A 21,257-nucleotide genomic window follows, 5' to 3' on the forward strand; every position below is an offset into this window, starting at 1 on the left:
TTGAGGCTCATGTCACATAAAATGAAGTTGGAATGGGTAATCATGGGTTTATCCAATTTATCCTTACTTATCCTTGATAGATAAAAACCCACAAAACAATTTTTAAACTGTCTTTCAATTCTCAATGGTAATATGGCATGAACAAAACCAACTGGATCAGAAATATATCTCCAAGATGAGGCACTCCTTTAAATATAAGACTAATCTAACATTTTAAAAGGGCCAGAAATTATTGAATCAACATGTTTCTCTAAAAAAAACCCCAAACCACCGGATATAATGCAAAATAAATCAAAGAAAGATTTTTTAAAAGAAATTCCTGAAGATGATGTAGGGATAAAGCACCAGTTCCCAGAATTTGAGATGATTCTGGTCCTGCTAAGGCAGTGAACACTCTAAAGTACACCTTAGCTACATGAATTGCACAACTTAACGCTAATAATGGAGCCGATCTTAAAAATAATTGAAGTACGACCCAAATTAAGAAATGCACACACTGCATTTCAGAAAGGTAATTAATGGACATGCCAGGACAGGGTAAGCTAATTGGAACAGTGTACTAAGCCAGAAATAACTGCAACATAGGCTGCAGTGTAAACATAAAAAGGTTTTCATTCTCCTCAGAGTCATTGCTTCCAGTCTCTGCAGAAATGGCTCACAAGTCAATAAGACGAAGCCTGAATTATTTTTGCATTACCTTTCTATATCTGAAATCACCTTTAAAAGTCTCTTACCTTTAAAAAAGCCAAACTAAACAAGCTTATGACATCTGTGTGCACAGCAGTTGCTGTGACTTTTTCTCCTTCCACAGTGTAGCTGTGGAAATATTGACTTGGAATGAAGCAATCTTAATTAGATTAAATTCATACTAGAAAAGACTGTGGTAATAAAGCTCTAGTCTTTCACAGACCAGCATAGCTGTACATTCTTTAAGAGACCAACTGACTTAACTGGGAGTTAAATAGTATCCACATTAAAACTAGAAAAGAAAGATATTGTTCTACCTGGAAGATTTTGTCACTGATTTCTCCTTCATGTAAAGGGACTTGCTTATAGTTTCGGAACTCTGTCACGTCCTCGTTTCTGAGCTGCAGGAGTCGGAATCTCTTTGATCGGTTAAATTCCTCATCAGAAACAAAATTAAATTCTTGCTGCAACTGTTCCAGTCTGAAGAAATCAGGAACGTGTGCCTCTCCACTTGTAGCAACCTAAATTAGTTTTAAAAAAATTAACTTTCTCATGTTGAGTGGTGAAAGCCTATACAATTACCTGAAGTCTTACATGCATATTGCAAGGATGTTCATTTTAAGCCAAAGAAACTGAGACACTGCTCCACTCCCAGTTTGATCCAAGCGTTTTGAAGTAGATTTTTGCTGAGCAAAGCATATGACATTTAAGAAGAGAATACAATTCTATTTCCTCATAAGACAAAACTTTGAAGAGTAGGAAAACTGTCACCTAGCAGAGTAATCTAACAAGCTGTCCTGTAAAGACAATTAATTTACACAACTTCGACTACACAAATAACTCCTCAGTTTGATGTTTAGACAAGTCCAAACTTCTACGACACAACAGATCTCTTTGTGCAACTGTCACTAATGAGCAACTTCCTACTTAATACCATACAAGTACTCTGGAAATACATCTGGACTTTAAGGAAACAACAAACTCCAAACCTGTGAGTTTTTTTATTTATAAATTAATGAGCATATTCCCATATACCTATTTTTCCTTTACCCCTAGAATACTACTGAACACATTAATAAATCATACTCATTAATAAATCATTAAACCACTACTAAATGGATTAATAAATCCCATTTTCAGTAGTCACTTTGCTTCTTTAACTCACACAAGTACCTCCATCACAAATTCAAAAGCTACTACCGACCTGGCATGTATGAGAAGGTACTGGTTATTTGGTGTTTCATGGCTCTATTAGCCCTACAGCTCTGAAAAAAGCCACTTACCAGGATCAGCTGCATCAGAGCTGCATTGTTTGGGTCATTTGGATCAAGTTTTGCTTCTGCTGCCCACTTGGCTAGTTTCTTCATGTCAGTTAGGCCTGATGTGCCAATGGATGCAACAGCATCAATATTTTTTAAAGCACTAAAAACACAGAAGTGACAGTACCATGTGGTTTAGCAATACTTAAAAACAATTTTGGCAAAATCCCAAAAGCTCCCCACAACCTGAATAATTCCACTACACAATTCTTAGTTGTAGCTACACCAAGTGAGAGAATGATGAATTTTTGTTTGCACTTCTCTGGACACGTTCGAGCAACTCAACATCTTTATTGAATTGAGGGGCCCAGAACTGGAGACAGGACTTAAGGTGTGGCCTAACCAGTGCTGAGTACAGGGCAGAATGAGTTCCCTGCTCCTGCTGGCCACACTATTCCAGATACAGGCCAGGATGCCATTGGCCACCTGGGCACACATTACAGAAAAGGCATTTAAAGCATGTGTCCCAGCAGCCTCCCCAAATGCACTTTGAAAGAAAGCGCTGAAGTTTCTGTTGTTAGCAAAATTATTCCAGAGAAGTTCCTCGCCAATATATACATCTTCTCTTAGAAAATCATAAAAAATACTCTAATCAGCTTGAGTACAACTTCAATATTGCTTATAACTAATGTAACGAGAGATAGATTTCACAGTAAAATTTCATAAACTCAAAACTATTAGGAAAATTCTTGATTATGAAAGTATTTTTTAAAAATACTAATATAAACAGTTTCCCATGACTCACTGGAAATTCGTATCGTTACCTTGGAATGCCTGTGTTTTGCTGAGATACTGGAGGAATTAAGGGGATTCCTTTTTCTCCAACTGCCCAAGAGACACTATTGGATACTTTCCCAGAGGTCATTAAAGACATTTTGTTGCTACCATCAGCTTCAAATGAAATGGGCACACCTATCAAAAAGGAAAAAAATCCCAAAGTGCTGTATTTATGCATTCAAGCACAACGTCCAAACAGCTAACAAAAACGATTCCTGAAAAATAAGGAGCCAGACAACCTGCGCCTTTATAGAAACAGAGTAATGTGAAACCACTTGATCCTGATGCATGCTGTAGGGAAGTCCTCTGCCCTACAAAAGAGTGAAAGATTCCAGGCCATGTGCAGAAAGGGTTTCCATTTGGGTTGGAAGGAAAGCCTATGCCTTGAAAGCTATGCCAAAGGTGCCTTTTTTTTTCTTTTTCTTGACAGATATGCACTATTTAATATTTCTAACAGTTTTCAGACTCAGCTTATTGTTATCGATGAAACATAAATTTAGAATAAAAAGAATTATGCATGACTGAAGAGTCAGTCCTCGCATTTTGTGACACACAACTGTATATTCACTCATCACGGTCACCGGCATTTACACACACCTTGGTTGCAATTATTTTTTTACCACATTTCTTTCCTCCAAAGTTTTTTATCTATCTTCTGCTATCGATTGATCTGTATTTTATACATGGCAAATGTATGCAAGCCAGTCACCTCATAATACTGTTCAAACTTACTTCAAAGTTCCATATGCTACTTTTATCCTTATTTCCTCTTCTCTTAAATGTCCCCTATTTATCCTTCTGAAGTCCCAGGAACAAAAAGTTTTGCAGGATGTCAACAAAGCAAATAGGAAGACAAAAAATTACTCTGCATACACTCTTATACAGCCTGCTCTTTAGTGGTTTAAAAAATCAAAATCACTGGAGCTATACTAATTAATGCCATCTGTTTACAGAGGCCTGAATACTTAAACACTAAAAAGCCCTGAACAACTTCTATAGCCATTAGTGCTCCACTAACACTACAATAAAATACAATAAACACACACAGTTTCATTATGTCTAGCTTAAAGTTCGCAAGAGACAAAAAATCCACAGCAAACTTCAGTAGTAAGACTCAGCTACAGAAGCTCTAAGTGCTCTTAACAGAATTTAATATCTGCAACTTAGACCAGCTTGCAAGCTACATTATTTCAGCAAAATGAGAAGCATAGAACTGAGAATGAGCGAGTCCCTACCACTCCCAACTCCTTCGTGGTCTAACATCACACGCTGATTGCTGCTGAACTCTATTTCTTCTATAGGAGCACTGCCTGTCAGAACTGTAGTCTCAGGAGCAGGTAGGAACACTTCAGCCAACAAGGTGGTACTGCTCATACCTGTTGTTTCATATATCTACGAAAAAAATACACAGTTATAGGCACAGTAAAAAAATTACACACGAATTCATGAGAAGTTGAAAACATATTGTAGGATATTTGGACAAAAGGGTTTAATATGACTTAAGCACAAAATCATTAATTAAGGCAATTGCACTAATTTACTTTCTAAAATACCACTTAGGAGACAATTCAGCTACCAGCATCTAACTTGTCTTGAATTTTTAACAAATGTGTATCCTCCTCACCTAATGCACCTAATGTAATGTAGGCCGCAAAGAGCATCACTGTACAATATGCAACTGCTTTTTGATTGTCACTGCTATCAGGTGGAGATGCCAGAATGATTTTGTTTCATTATTTCTCACCACAAAAGACAGGGTAAGGCACACAGACTCTGTTCTGACAGCACTGCAGGCTGCTTCCCTCTTTCCTGACCAGCTACAGGCTCAGTGATGTAAGTGATTGCCGCATTCAGATGTTTTAATTCCAGATAGTATTCCTTTTCCCTGACAGAAAGCAAGTAGTATGCACGCTCCCCTGAGCTACCAGTGAAGTCACCAAACAGCAGAAGTCATCTAACAGAAGAAGCAGTATCTTGACCCTGTTTCTCCTAAAAATATATTGTGTTGGCTCTGAAGATTATTCATGTGACTCTCCCATTAATTCTTACATTGAATGAAGGTGGTGGTGGTTTGACTTAATGGCACTGTTGAATACGTTAAGAGCAGTTATAAATGTTACTAGCAATGAATTTTTTTTCTTACCTTGCCTCACTAAACTTTATGATGATTTCACTGCGTGAACAATAATGTTTTAAGACCATTTTGGCAAGTTTATCTACAACATAAATTAGTTTTATCTAAACTTAAGAGGCTGTTCCACTAATGTATTTAGTAATGTCTCAATGATTTCCCTTATGCAGCCCATAATCAAGTAACACATACACATATAATCCCTATATATATATATACAAACACACACACATACACTTATTTATATATATAAAGCACAAGCATAAAAAAATCTAGCAGCACACTTAAAAGTTTGTGACTGGAGAAGCAGGAAAGGGGTAGGTCTTTCTTTTTTTCCATCTTTACAACACAAGCATAGAGCAAAACAGAAGTGTCATAAGAGTGATTACATTCCATATTATCTTTCTAAAGTTACTATGACAAATCTTTATCTACCTGTAGTTTCAAACTCTCTGGCCAATTGAATATTTGTAAATTGAAAATCTGTCCAAAGTGAACTCTGAAATCTGAACTTATTGGTCGGGTAACAGTCCTTGATACTTCTTTGGAGTTGAAAAGGACTTTGATAAACGCTGAGCGTTTCTTCACATCTTCTCGTCGCAGAACTTCTCCCCTGTAAATAGGTCAAAACGATTTGTCATGTAGTTTTTAGTAACATTTTCATTCCTTGATTATTTCTAATAAGAATTTGATTTGTCGAGAGGAAACAGAAGTCACCTAAATAAAGGTGGTATTTTTCTAAAAATGCCTACAAACATTGTCCTATGTTCTCAGGTATGTAAATTGATGCAAAAATTAGCAGGTCAAATTTTATATCCACTAAAGCCAGCTCCACATAAAAGGAGTTGCTTAGGGAAATTTTTTCCTTTCTACTCCCTTCCCCCCAAAGCACAACGTATGATACCAAATCGAGTTAACATTTTTAAGTTATGTTTTCAGTCACTGGGAACAGAACAGCCAAGCAATATTCCTTGATGAAGCAATTTTTAAATGACTAAAATCTGCTAGCTTCATATTAAACTGTGCATGTAAATGTGGAAAGCTACACAAATAAGTAAATGCATTTATATAATCCACAGTGAAATCTCTGGGTTACTACACAATTTATTTTCCCTTTGTTGACTATAACACAACCCTGGTATAACGGACCAGCTAGTGAGAGTGGCACTACCAGGAGTGACCCTAACTCTACACTGAAAACAGCTCCTTTCTACATAGACCACTGTTCAATGCAGAAGCTGAAGGAACACCAGAATGCTGAGAGGGAATTATGTAGACATGAGTTCTCTAAGCCCACTTTACACAAGGTTATATATGACTCGAAAATGGTCCAAGTTACACGAGCTTTAGAAGCAGATGTTTTACCACTAGGCTAAACAGAATGGTGAATACGTGCTTCTGAAGTTGTACAATCAATGAATAAACATCATCAGAAAATCATGACCAAAGTAATTTGCAGGCCACCATTTATCTCACCGAGGACACAGCTCCGTTGCTGTTACATTTCCTGACAGGACCAGTTCAGGAATGAGAGCAGGCTCTCCAGGCTTCCTCCTGCAGTTGTCAGCTTTTTCTCTAACCTGCTGCTCTATTTCAAGGCTACTGGCCATTTTAGGTGGGATGGGTTTTACACGTTCCTCACCAAGATCACCATCTTCTAATGATTCTTCTTCTTCTTCAGGAATGTCTTTTTTCTTCCTTTTCTTCTTGGACTTCTGCATACAAAAGTAACAACGTTCTCATGATCTTGTTTCAGTCAGGAGAGCTTATTTTCTGTCGTTCTTTTGATCCCCACGTACTAAACACACATGAGAAATTACTGTGCAACTAAAATCACCACACACAAAAATCAGATTTCTCTCATTCTCTGTGCTACTTCAGGTTCACAACTCAGCAATGCATTCTATTCATATGCTTCAAACACAACATTTATTTAATCTTTCCAACCTGTTCCTTCAACATTCCGGCTAGCAGCTGACTTCCCATATAACCTAAGTTGCCATCTGCATTCTTGTTAGGACCGAAGGAAGGTTACACAACCAGTAGACATGGTTCTTCGAGATGTGTTGTCTGCATCCACATTGATAAAGGGATGTACATATACCACAGACTCATTAAATTATGCATAACTATTCTGAAATTTAATTTCTTTCCAAATTAGGTCAAAATTTGAACACACATGGTAATAATTTTATATTTTTGTGAAACAAAGAGATTGAAACCAACCTGCATCTTCTTCCAAGATTTCCACTCTTGTAGCTCATTTTTATACTCCTCCATTTTCTTTTCATATTCTTCCATATGTTCTTCTAGTAATTCACTTATCTCAGCCTGAATTTCTGCTTCATACGCTTTTTCATCTAATCTCTGATCAGCCTCTTCCCTTCAAAACAACAGTAATCAACATCTTGCACAAATTAACATAAGGCCCACAATTAAGTCTGTAATATATAACAAATGCCTACTTCTCCATGAATTGATTTTATTATATCAAAAGTATGTTCTATTTTAAAATACTAGCATAGACAGTTACTATCTGCTCTCAACCCTTAGGCTATCTGGAGTGAATATAATTTCATTTTCTTTACTCATTAGCCCACAGAAATTCCTTTCTGTTAGAGTAATTTGCTATTTCAACTTTCCTCCTTCCCCAAACTCAAGAGGAACAGCAGCAGACTCAAACAGTGCCAGGCACTACTCAAATTCTCACCATTGCATCCTTCATATCAGAATTCTATGATCCCAAGCTGACTAATCTTATTGAAACCCCAGTGCTGGCAAATGATGTATAAAAAGTGTTATCAAAACATACTTCCTCAAATAAAGTTTCAGGGGGGTGTTAGTAAACTTCTGAAAGTCACGGAGAGATTTAATCTGTTTCCAAACTTTTATAATGCTCTTGAGCAACGTTCTGTCTTTTTCTTCTTCGGCATCACGAAGTCTTCTGGTTTGCCTAGAAATATATACACGTATGCACAAAAGCAATCAGAATTGTGTAACTCGGTTGAATAACAGAGTGAAAACTTGCCATACCAACAGCCAAAGTGATGTGGGTTTCAATTTGATTAACAGCTGCAGAGGTTTAAATCCAACGTGCGTAAAACCCAGACTTGAAGCAACCAGCACCAGATCAAGACGACACAGTCTCAAGCTGTGCCAGGGGAAGTTTAGGCTCAAGGTAAGGAGAAAGTTCTTCACTGAGAGAGTCGTTAGCCATTGGAATGGGCTTCCCAGGGAGGTGGTGGAGTCACCATCCCTGGAGATATTCAAGAGGGGATTGGACATGGCAGTTGGTGCCATGGTTTAGTCATGGGGTCTGTGGTGACAGGTTGGACTTGATGATCTTTGAGGTCTCTTCCAACCTTGGTGATTCTGTGAAGATGTCAGGATTTGATTTCTTTCTCTGCTCTTAGTCCCCTGCATTCTGGACAAGCTGGTTTCAATTACAGTTCCTTCTCTGGAGATCACCAAGTTTTCTGAAATGCTTGCTACAGCTGTACAGCATTAGAAACACTTTAAAGTCAATTCATGTAAACAATAGCACGGGAAGCCTACACTGCTGCTCTGAAATAAGGCTTATTACAATTGCATACTACAAAGTATGTTTTAAACCTAACACGCTTCTAGGTCTGTTAATAGGGACCTGCAGAGATGAAGTATGAAGTAATCTGAGTCCTCTGACAGCCCTACAAGATTCTTAACACAAAGAAAATTAACAGAGCTTACCCCCCTGAATTGGTATCTCCCATTTCCACCCTCCAATCTTTTCCAAAGAGCTATTCATTAGCAGTTTTAATAACCAACACGCACTTTCAAAGTAAGCATCTATGTAGCACGAACACAGACTCTTTCCGGTTCTATCTTGGCAGCTAAACACGCCTAGTAAAAACAATGTGATTTAAACCACATAAAAAAATAGGAGATGTAAACTGACACGTGACTACTTGGAATATTCGGGTAATGTGGAAGACAGGGAGGCTGAGGTAGAGCTGAGAGAAGAAATACATCTTACGCTATTTAAAAGCATAAATAGATTTAGTAAACATAATAAAGAAAAAATCCAGACTTTTTAGAAAACAATCTGAGTAACTTCTTCACTTCATTAACTAGCAGCTTGATTACTTAACCATGCAGCTTAATGACCTTTTCTTCATCTACCAGATGAAGCTAGAAGGTGAAGCTTAAAGATACAGGAACACATAGGTCAGCAATTGCACTAATCTGAGGTATTCAGTTTGCAAGCAGGACCTCTTGGAAAATCAACTCTGCTAAAACACGTCAGCCAGAATAGCCTGAAAGCAGCAGTGTGCAGCATATGCTGACTTCCTCCTCAGCAAGTAAGAAGAGTAGGGCTGAAATTAGCAATTTGCAAAAGTTCTCTGTATTCAGGTAACATTTCTTGCTCAAACGGATGGAAAACTATAGCTCTGATCTTCAGACAGTAAGGAGTACACACCGGTGATGTTATTGGAGGGTGGAGGAAACAATTAGCTTATTTTTCATGCTACACTCTTCACATCTGTAATTTCTCATGAGAGCACTACACCAACCATCAGGGAAATGCAATATTAAAAGACAGACAAGGCAGTTCAGATGTTTTACACGTCCAAATTAGTATTAAAGACCATGACAGTAAAAATTCCTGAGCACATCTGAGCCTCACATGTGTAACAGCTTCCAACAACAAAGCTGTAGCCAGAAGGAACTACAGATATGAAAAGCCCCAGAACAATCCCAGCCAAGCTCATCTACATTACTAACACAGCACAGATCTCACCAGTTTCAGGCGAGTTCCTCCTGATTCATAATACTCTTGACACCAAACCAAATCACTCAAGACACAGAAAAGTACTTAAGATACCCAGAAGGAATAGTCTATCTAATTAGAATGAACCATCAAGCAAGCCTCAGGGTTGATGTCAAAATGCAAGACATCATTCCCACAGTGAACCTCTTCATTACTATCCTCATGCTTTCCATAGCAAGAGCTCCAAGGTACTGTATGGTAACTGGCACTGAATGGAGCACACGGCCTGCTCCAAGTCCTCCAGCAGATATGCGAACAAAATATGAATAAAAGCTACTCCTTGTTTTGATGGAAGGAAGACTTCGTCCTTTAGTATAAAACAATACATTATCTCTATGTCCTGCACAAGATAATGGGTACTTGAAGGATCAAAATCTGAAGAAGCGATTCCCAAACTTAAGAGTGTGAGTGGATGTATTAGCATGGGCAGCAGCAAGGCCGAAAGTAAAATAGTAATTAAAAAAACATCATTTTTTTTCAATACTGTATTACCATGTGAACCATTACAGTCTAAACTTCTGTATATTTAAATACATTACTGCTTCCTTTAAGACTGTGAAAGAGTCTCTGATTTTTAAGTATTTACTAGTTCAACAACTGTTCAGCACAGATCTCCAAAATAACTTAGGCTTTTATCATCCTGCCTACACTTACAGGTCACTACTGTCCATTTGCCAAAAATAATATTTTTGACTACCAAGCCAAAAGTATATTATCATTTTTACTAACCGCTTACTGTCAAGAACAAGAACTGTAATCTTGTAAAACAAAAATATTAACACATTGGCAAAAATATGACCAAAATGCCTAAGAACGGGAAATGCATCAAGAGCACTTGTGTAATGAGGAGGAAGCTGGGACAAAATAGGGCGTTAGTCTGCTCAAAAAAGTTACATCCCTTGCATTGTTGTGAGAGCTAGCATGCATCCGGCTGATGTCTACTGAAACCTTAACTGAGATTTAATTGTGTAAAACAGCAGTAAATATTTACTAACTAATTAATGAAAGATAATCAAACTAGAACTCTTGAATTAAAATTTCAGCTCAAGCTATACTTTCTTAATGTTTGCTTTGCTTTTACTCAACTTGTTTAGTAAGAACTCTCAAGCCCCTAAAATTTTTCCAGAGCTACTTACAGTGGAATTTTAAAGTCTGACATGAATCACATTCTGTTATCAGCATGGAAAGGAAAAAAAGGAACACATTTTTTGTTAAAAAATGATATAATGAATCCATACCTACCTGATCTCAATTTTGTATTCAGGTATGCTCTGCTGTGCCACAGGCCTAGGAACGCCAGCACCACCATCATCTACACTACACTGCACAGCATTCCTCAAAGCATGAAGCTTAAACGAACAAACAAACAATTAAGAGATGGTTTGACATATGAGGCATACAGTGCCTGGAAATGCACGTTGACATGAAAGAGGTAATTACTGCATAACAGAAAACTCTGAATTGTCATGATTCTGTATTTACAGGGTTTTACCAAGTGTATGAGGTCCTGATTCCTCAGGACGACATTCTAATTGACACCCAGGTGAAATACATAGGTATTCACCTTCTGACAAAACATCATTCATTACACACAATTAGAATGTCGTCACTCTACTCTGAAGAAACAAATTCAGCTTTTACCTTAAAATGTCACATCACTCTCTCAATAAGCTGTAACAGCAGAACAGAAATACCTTGTCTGTGAGAAGTTTGGTAAGATTCTTCTGCCGCCTTGCTAAATACTGGTCGTATAACTGAGCCAATTTAGCTGCTAACACATGCTCACGGCTAAAACAGGGATGATGGGTGAATATTAGTCCAGCAATATCAATATCCAATTGGAATGGCCCCTGGCAGTCTCCAGGTCCAACAAGATACTGATGGGCAGCTGTCATTTTTATTGCCTGAAAGAAAAAAAGAATAAAATGGATTTACAAAAAACCCCACAATCTTGTAAAGAGGCTTTGTGACCAAAAAAATACCCATTTAGCACTACCTACATCTAACTACTGAGCCTTAAATTGTAAAGGCTTCTCTGGTAACCTCTTTGCTTTATTGACAAGTGGGTGGCATAAAACCACCATGGGTACTGTGTACAACAGAATTTTGATAGTCCATATGAGGCTGAATTAAGAGGTCGTCTGCTTGCCCACAGGTCTTGCTGAGTGATGATGATAAACGTCACTGAAATGGGTAAAGAAAAGACTGCTGGTTCTAGTTGTGCTTGTTGATTTAGTATTACCTTATTTCCTTTCAGAACTGAGACCTAAGATAAACAGTTCAGCTCTGAGAGAACAGCTCTTTGTGTAGACCATTTGGATTGTGCAGAAGAGGAAATACGGTATTCGCATCCTCATCTTAATGCCAGAGAAATTCACATCCACATAGCTCAATGCAGGCCTTCAGCAACAAAGCTTAAAGAGTATGCTTCAACGTGTTGCAACCAAAAGGCTACCATGGCTTATCCTCAGGTTACTGAAATCAGAAGAGAATTAGCAGTGCTTTGTGCCTGACTACTGCTGCTCCCCTCTTAGAATTCTTCAGAAGGCATTCATCAGAGATATACTGGTATCAGAACAGAAGTTGTTAGTTTTGTAGTGCTTGTTGCAGTCCCTTCATAAGAATTGGCAAAAGAGTGTTGGATAAGGGAACGTAGCGGTTGTATTGCTCTTTCACAGGACTGGTATAAATGGCCATGGAACACTTAAGTCCACCTGATCCTTCTACGTTCAGTTACGCATCAAAATGTTTAATATGACGCAGTCTGACATAAACCCAGCAGCTGTAATTCCTTATGCTTACACTGTTTTCTGCCCATAAAGGCCTCTCTAAGCTTAATGTCTTACTTTCAAGAGTGCTTTGGGTATTTATGTCACTATTCATGTAAACATGGTTGGGCCTAGATGATCTTTAGGGTCATTCATTCTATGAATCTATGGTGCTCTTGAAACCTAAGCTTTCTTGGCCTGTCCTTACTATGATCTAAGCTGCAACCTCTTTTCCTGTATGCAGAAAGACCCTGCAGAAGTCTGCAGGTACTGGATGCATCCTGAGAATTTCATGTTTGTAACCAGCATCAATTAAAAGGCAGCATTCAGCTCTGTATCACTAGCAGCAGACAGAAATGTTGTGTGTCCCAAAAGAACAATCTACTTTGAAATCTAAAAAGCCACAGTTTTTCCAAGTGGGTAATACAGTGCTAACAAGCAGAACAATTAAAGCTTGCTTAAAGCATGCTGAATGGTTTTAATTGAACTTTACTTAGATTTGTACTGACTGCATACTGCAACTGCTGTTTGCCAGTGTGGGTATGCTGTGGTTGATGGAAAAACAAAAAAAGATCTGAACTGATGCAATATACTTAAAACTCAATTGTTTTCTACGTCAGCAAATCACACGGTAAGAGTTACTTTACAGTGATGGAATTTCTCCAGAGTAACCATCATATACATGCTCTTCAATTATGTCTCTGTTAAGCTGCAGAGAGCACCTCTATCCTGAACACCCTGTCTGCCTACCACCTTCTACCAAGAGGAGCTTCACAGATACACTAACACGGGAACTACACTGCTTTGGCATAAGAATATCTAAGGGTCCCTCAGAGACCTTAGTGACTCATAGACTTTCCTTTTACTATTTTAACCAGTACCATCAGCTAAGCCCTTCATCCTTTTTAATGCATTACTTTTTAAAGCATTCCTTTACAAAAAAATGCAGGTGAAGTATACTTGAAAAAGTAGAGCATACTTGAAGACCAGTTGTGGAACCCCAAAAAGCTGTTAGTATTCATGGTTCTTAGCATGAATACTTCTTCACCTCACCAGCGTTTCTGGTACAGAAGAACTCAGGAATCACACATGAAATATGGTTACCTTTCTATACACTGTTTCAAATTCTGGTGTAATGCCTTCTTCCAAGGACAATATTGGAGGCCTAGTAGAAGACTGTTTAATAGGATTTGGCAATGCTAACACTTTGCCATCTTCACCAAACCACTCTTTCCCCTACAAATAAAACCAGAGTTTTATATAGTTTCTTACTTTACAGAAATGACTTGCAAAGTTGTAATTCTTATGAAAAGGAATTACAGAAGAAAAAGTGACTATGAATTGTTTGCAACTGAATTAATCAGAATTTTTCTGCAACATCAAAATGGTGTCTTCAAATATGCTACAGATAAGTTTCGAAATCAAAAGACAAAGAGCCTGCATAAACTTTAGACTGGTTTTTCCCCTCAACATTCAGTTACAGAAAAAAACCAACAGAGTAAGACAAGATAATCTGTATCAGTATCAGTACGTCATTACTCTTACAGTCTGATCAGTAATTTCTACACAGCCTATTATTTCATATTATCTTCAGTGGACACAGAAAACAGCCATTCTATATTGCTCCTTTCTGTTATGATCTTCTAGTAAATAACAACACTGCTCAGTTCTTGTCTAAGCCTTTATACATACTTCTACCTTCTCAGCATTTTATTTAAAAAGTAATGTATAATTACTACTATTGTAGTGGCAACTAAACTCTGTCACAGACACATGAAGAGATTTGCTCCCCAGGAGGCTATGACCAAAGTCAGGCAAAGACAACAGATTTCTATGACCCAGTCTGGTGCTCTGACTATTGGGATACTCCAAAAAAATCCACATTTGCTTATGTTTTAAAGATGAAAGCCTCGTATTACCATGACCACCACCTACTTAACTGTAACAGAATACTGCTAAATAAAAACTTTTTGAAAGACAGCTAAGAAAGTAGAGGTGACTTACTTGCTCCTGCCTGAGTATTCTGTTTTCTAAAATATTTTGATTAGACTGTGATACAAAGGGCCTTTCTCCTGCGTAAAGACCCTCATCCTCAGGGTACCTAGGCTGCATGTTTCCAGGCATCTTCTCAGAAGTGGGTACTAATGAGAAATTAAATAGAAAGTATGTAAAATATCTTTTAACTGTGGTGCTAGTTTATTAATTCTCTAAGAGCCTGTGCTCTTAAAATGAAGGTGTTGCGTATTAAAGCATGCTGTCATAAATATTTTCCTAACTCAGTTAATTAAAAAAAAAAAAAAAAAAAATCAAAACAGATCCTTTTCTTAATCAGGACAAATCCACAGTTTAAATCTATCATAAATGTGTCACAAGTCTTCTAAACAGTTAAAGGTTCCTTCACCAAAAAATAATTCAAATAACTTAGTGCAGTTTAGTTTTAACGGTTGCTTGCATAACAGTTTGAAAACTGCTTATAGCTACAACTGACAAGACAAACGTTTCTAAGCCTTTGCCATATAAAGTGAAACTTTAACACAGATTAATCCAAATATTACTATTTTGCTTAAGCTACTCTTGTACAAAATACATGCATAAAAGCTCATGCTAGTCCAGTAACAGCAAGTGGAACCCGGTAAAGCCTGCAGGATTATTTCACTGGTGTGTACAGGCTGAGTTTTTCAAGAAGCAATCTCAAAACAGGAAGAGGATATACTGAGGGTTACAATGAAAGTTGTGTGCTAAATCTTACAGTGGACCATACTGGAAGCAATCAGAACTACATTAGAAGACACAAAAAACCAGAGGCAATTATTTTAACATTGCAATGCAAGCTGTGCTGATCCCATTCTAGCAGAAACCACCCAGAGACTCATTTTGGTTTCTTCCACTTCTAATATTAAATAGCAAGTGATATTCTAAAGCAGTTTTTTCAGACTTTACGGTTCTGTGGGAATAAGGCAAAAAGATCAGAGACATGATCAGTGTTGACTATTTCCAATTCACAAAATCAGATTTTGGGAAAAGGGCCCCTTGAATTGCAAAGCAAGAAAATAGTAGCTTCATGTTACTTACATGACTCTTAACAAGTAACAAACTAGCCGCATGGAAAAAAACGAAGATGTGGCCAAGTGAAGAAACAGTGTAAGTTACACTGTCCATCACATGAGCCACTCTTGGTACCTTAACGTGTGTACCCAGTAACCTCTTGCATATGTTAAATAACATAGTAGCTAAACCTCAGTGAAAGGAGGGGCCAACCATCTTTCATTCACTCTAGACAGCACCAAGGTAATTATCCCAGAGCAACTAATGCGCCCTGAGTTCACTTGCCAGCATACCAGCTGGTGACCTGCTGAGGTGTGCATGTTCCTAGTTAATCTATTTTGTCAAACCTTTTCAGACTTGACTGGATGATCAGTGTCAGGGAACTACAAGTAAATCTCTCTCCACTGCCAGAGACAAGATTTTTCAGCAGCTCAAAGAATGCGACGTGATGCAAAACCCAGGAATAAAACGCATCAGCTCAATCTTCATACCTGCCAGCATGCTGGGAATGAAGAGAAATTCTTTTTCCCTTTTCAGTTGCTCTGAGTAGCTTTCACAATCAGCAGGTTTCATTACTAGAAAATCTTTGTCTGTCTTGCTTATAATGAATAAATCATCATCTTTAACTAGATGCGTATCTTCATCCTAGAGTTTAAGTGCAAATGTCTGTGTTAGCTCATCTGGTTCTTAAAATGCAGACCTTTAGAAAGTGTACTTTCAGAATTTTCAAGAAAACAAATGTCATTCTCTGACAGATGACTACAATTAATTCAAGAAATCAGAATAAAAATATGTGTCTACAGTTCACACCATTTCACCCTCTTGTTCATCCTCATGGGTTTCTACATATTCTTCTTCTGCCTCCTCTTCTTTGTTTAATCCATTCCTTTTCCTGGCTCCAGCCTTCATGCTCTCTGGTTCAGGATCAAAATTGAAGGTAAAGAAATTATATGATTCTTCAGCAGAAGGAAAATTACGCTGAAACTAAGAAAATAAGACAAAGACACCTTAATGTGACATTTGTAAGAAATTTAGGGCAAGCCTTCAAAGATTAATAATCTTTTATTATTAATAATAGCAATAACAGCATGTATGAAACACTTGTCACAGGATAATAATTATCTTGTCTCAAAGAGAACTTACCCAAATGATGAAAGTGACTTTACTTTAAAAGGATGCATTAAATACTTCCTGCAGTGTTTTGTTCAAAAAAGTTACCTGGTGTAATTTCAACCGGTTTAGTGTTTTAACTGTAGACAATTTGTGAATGGGAAATGCTAAAGTTTAATTCCTGGCTATGATGAAAATATACAGGTGAATGATATGAAGATAAATTTCTAATGGCATTTTGACTCTGAAGGACCCAAGCCCCCTTAGTAAAAGCCCCTCTAGTGAAAGGATTAACAGTAGCATTTTGTGGCCAATAAAGATCAACGTATTAATCCGTAAACTGCTTTAACCGCTAACTGGTAGCATTCAATACAATTTTAAAGACATTAAAAATTAACCAGAACAATTGCTCTCCAAGCTTCAGTCATGGTGTCCAGATGGATTTACTTGATATTTTTCACAACCAATGAAATGATCCGAAGTCATTCTAATATGTGATGGTTTCCTTTCTACACTCCAATTGTTGGCATACGTTGTTTGTGATTTTAAAAATTAAATAAAACACCCTCCACTGCTTAAGACTGAATTCCTTCTGCTTCTTCAAACATAATCCTAAGGCATATAAACTTTAAATTAAATTAATATCAGTTATTGCAATAAAGGAATTGGTACTTACTGTTGACTTTTGGTTAAGCTTTTTTACACAATCACGAAACTTTGTTTTCGATAGTAAGGGGGATTCATCCTTTCGTACCTCCTTAGGTTTCTCATTATCAGACTGCATAAAGATATATACATAGGTTATTGTATTAATTTAATGATTTTTAAAAATACAGAGATTAGATAGTGTATTGCACAGCAGAAAAAACCCAAACACAATCACTGTGGTAACAATTATACTGATTTTATGTGTATTTTTTAAAGTTACGTCTGATTATTGCTTAACTCTTTTTTTCTTCAGACCGCAGCTTATCAAGAAATGGGTCACTGCATAAACACTACCATTCTTCCTTCACTGCTGCTGAACTCCCTGTTTCTGCACTCCCAACCACAAATTACCACATGCTAATCTCCACAAGGGGAAGAAATGGGGAAGCAAGGTGGAATCTTCCCAAGTCTACAAAAGACAGGCTGCAGAGAGCACAAGGCAGCGCAAGTGACAAGGTGCTGCTGACTAGGGAAGAGAATCATGGAGCTAAGGCCAGATTCTCAGAGAGACTCTGCTGCAATCGGGAGAAACGGATCAGGTATTACTCAAACCAGGTGGTGCCCACTGATTGTGTGCTTAATAAAAACTTATCTTGTTTTGTTCTCCCTCAAAAAAATATGGCCAGGCTCTTCTAAAACTCCCTGGATGGTACTCTTCTACCTTTTCAAGACAGGAGGTAGCGTGGTTATCCATTTCCAATTTTCTAAAGCCTTATCTGCCTTTCCCCTTCCAGACCATTACAGGTATCACTGGTCCTGAGGTTACTTCAGCAAGTTCACTTAAGTGCTTCTGAGTGATTTTTCACCAGGCCCATATAACATTCTGTCTGTTTCTCCTCCTTGTGGCCTGAATTGTTATGGGAAGATGATTTCTCAAGTTTACATCTATTCAGCCTCAACTTAAAAATAACACCAAAAAGAAAATCTCAGGCCCTGGCAATCTGAGAGCCACTTGTTCAAAAACAAACCAATACTTCCTATGTGTGTAAACAAGTACAGGAAACAAAACCAATACATGGAAGGTTTCAAGTATACTTTATACAGAATTAATAACCAACTTGAATAAGAATATAAATCCCACATGTTCTTAATCCAAACACATTAAAATAATACTACTTAACTGAAAGCTATGACAATTACTTTGAATAGAAAACACTGGCAAAAAACTTCCCCACCATCTCTATGATTAGGCTATTCTCCCCTAGGTAAGCAAGTTAGCTAACTGACATTGTTTGGAATTCCCGATAAAAAGATTACTGCTACATGCTGTTATTTCCCGGGCACACATTCATTGGAACGTATTTTCTACAGGCAACCACTCTCTCTGTGAATCCTGAAGAGTATCTGGGTGCAAGCTCTGCACAGGCAAAGCCTTTGCTATCATTTTAAGACAAGATTCATTTTCTAATGAAGAACATGCTGATATTAAAAAAAACAACAAACCACACTCCGATACAAAATAGCAGCAATGAAATGCAATATAGTACAATGATACGAAGTTAATATCCATCCTTTAGCAATTACACTGTGCTCTAAACAGTGGTCCTTCCTGTTGTAGGAACTTCTTTTAACTATTTCCAAGACATCTTAAGCAAGAGAAGTCATGAACATGTAAATGACAGAAGTTTCACATGACAGCTATGCTATAATGAAAGCAAACAATTACTGTTAAATATGTACATTAGAAGCAATAATCAGAAAGGTTCTTTCCTAGTTACTACTTCAAACAATAGTATAGTTTTGATGAAATTAATATAAATGAAATAAATCTTCAAGAAAATATGTAGTCCTTGATTTCTTTCATGTTTCACATTCACCCTCTCATTATCAGAACAGCAAGACCCAATGCAGCTTCTTACTTCTTTATCCAGCCTGACATCTATTTTCTTTTCTCTGATGCTTTTCAAGCTCCTTGGTTGTGGACTAGGGTCTTCTCGCAGTGAATTAATTTCTGCTTTTGACTAAGTAAATAAAAGCAACAAATAAGCTTATCTAGAACAGAAATATAAGAAGACCAAAGCTACAATAATTCCCAGGAACTCAACAACTTGCGCATCTTTGTGTCAGGGACAGAGTCTTTTAACTGTATAATCAGCTTAAGTGATTTTACAGACCTCGCTATTAATACCTCTTATTAAAATGCTTAGTAAACTTACAAGGAAATCCAGTGGTTCTAAAGTAGTCTATGAATGTTTGACAAAAACACAGAAGGATCTTGTGATGATTGTATCCTCTGAATTATAATATAATGACAACTTTATATCATTACAAACAATATAAGGTTTAGAAAAAACACAGCAATAGAAATACACTGGAAAATACACTGGTGAACTGAATATTGTTTTGGCATTAGAAATAAACCCCCAAATATCTCAATTCAGAGTCACACAGCACTAAGGAAGCAAAATGAACTGGGTGGTACTTGTAATTTTGAAGTCAACCAAACTCGACTTCTGAAGGCTTCTCACCCGTGCTGCTTTTAGTTTCTCTCTCATTCGCTCCCTAACTGAGAATTCTGCAAAGCTTGACCTTGATGTAGAAGGAACAGGGGGCAATTCTGAAAAAAAGAAAACAGAGTAACATCACAGTATCACAGGATCACTAAGGTTGGAAGAGACCTCGAGGATCATCGAGTCCAACCTATCTCCACAGACCTCACGACTAGACCATGGCACCAAGTGCCACGTCCAATCTCCTCTTGAACACCTCCAGGGATGGGGACTCCACCACCTCCCTGGGCAGCACATCCCAATGACGAACGACTCGCTCGGTGAAGCACTTTCTCCTCACCTCGAGTCTAAACCTCCCGTGGTGCAGCTTGAGACTGTGTCCACTTGTTCTGGTGCTGGTTGCCTGGGAGAAGAGACCAACCCCTTCCTGGCTGCAACCACCTTTCAGGTAGTAGTAGAGGGCAATGACATCACCCCTGAGCCTCCTCTTCTCCAGGCTAAACAATCCCAGCTCCCTCAGCCTCTCCTCACAGGGCTTGTGCTCAAGGCCTCTCACCAGCCTTGTTGCCCTTCTCTGGACACGTTCAAGTTATAAAGTAATATAATTAATTAATAAATAAGTCAATAGATAAATTAAATAAAGCATTTTCTGGGAAAAAAAAAAAAAGTAAAATAAAACCATATATATACCATAAAGAGTCTCATATTCCAACAGGAAGGACTTGCATGAGAAAATGTGAAGACATAAAACTTCTTTTTCTTTTTTTTTTTTTTTTTTTTAAATTTAAACCTTATAGATTATCACTTAAATGTCTTTAGCTGCGTCTACCTATCATTATACATTTACCTTAAGTAAAGCTTATACACTTTTTTTCTTCTGTTAAAAACACATAAAATATTACCTGGCATTTTATAAACTGCTATTCAGAGCTCTCTAGATCTAACCTTCAGTGGTCTAAACCCTGCTACAGGTGTGATCACAACAATAAAGAATTTACAGACTTGCTTCCTTTTTCAGCCTTCTTTTTGCAGTGACAAAATATTATTTTCTCCAGCAGTGTTTCTGTATTACAGCTCTAGTTCAACTGAGAAAGGCATTTCATGCTGTATTTCACCACAACATCAAAAGCAGTGGATACCTAGAACCCAAGCTCCCATTATAAACAAACCAAAAGTATTTTAAATGTATAATGTAAGCAAACCAAAACACTTCCAGCGGCTTTATGTATTAAACATAGTTATGGTTGTGAGAAGGTAGTTACCTCCCTCTCTTGGATTGCACTGCCACTGTAAGAGTCATGGTTATTTTCTTTACAGAAGTCACTAGAATTGTTCTCGAGCTGAAAACATGGGTTTATATACCTAATAGCTTAGCAAGTCATCACATTTTTAATTTTGAGAGACGTAATTCATTTCTTCATTAACAAAACAACCTCTGTTCTTTCCAAGCCTAGA

The 21,257-nt window shown here is 37.5% G+C and overlaps 1 protein-coding gene across 1 annotated transcript in view; it reads right to left on the minus strand.

The window, feature by feature from the left end:
* The window catches only part of CC2D2A (coiled-coil and C2 domain containing 2A), a 45,644-nt gene that overhangs the window by 23,013 nt on the left and 1,374 nt on the right, over positions 1-21,257 (minus strand). Inside the window, exons 2-18 of the mRNA XM_054172167.1 lie at positions 19,821-19,909; positions 19,212-19,313; positions 17,321-17,422; positions 16,345-16,518; positions 16,026-16,179; positions 14,494-14,630; positions 13,594-13,725; positions 11,416-11,625; positions 10,964-11,070; positions 7,727-7,867; positions 7,141-7,297; positions 6,391-6,629; positions 5,350-5,527; positions 4,019-4,175; positions 2,771-2,918; positions 1,971-2,109; positions 1,005-1,208 (exon numbers count right to left, since the gene is read on the minus strand). Of these exons, the coding sequence (XP_054028142.1) occupies positions 1,005-1,208; positions 1,971-2,109; positions 2,771-2,918; positions 4,019-4,175; positions 5,350-5,527; positions 6,391-6,629; positions 7,141-7,297; positions 7,727-7,867; positions 10,964-11,070; positions 11,416-11,625; positions 13,594-13,725; positions 14,494-14,630; positions 16,026-16,179; positions 16,345-16,518; positions 17,321-17,422; positions 19,212-19,313; positions 19,821-19,909 (2,570 nt within the window). The remainder of the gene's footprint in view (positions 1-1,004; positions 1,209-1,970; positions 2,110-2,770; positions 2,919-4,018; positions 4,176-5,349; positions 5,528-6,390; positions 6,630-7,140; positions 7,298-7,726; positions 7,868-10,963; positions 11,071-11,415; positions 11,626-13,593; positions 13,726-14,493; positions 14,631-16,025; positions 16,180-16,344; positions 16,519-17,320; positions 17,423-19,211; positions 19,314-19,820; positions 19,910-21,257) is intronic.

Source organism: Dryobates pubescens, chromosome 23, assembly GCF_014839835.1.
Source record: "Dryobates pubescens isolate bDryPub1 chromosome 23, bDryPub1.pri, whole genome shotgun sequence".
NCBI lineage: Eukaryota > Metazoa > Chordata > Aves > Piciformes > Picidae > Dryobates > Dryobates pubescens.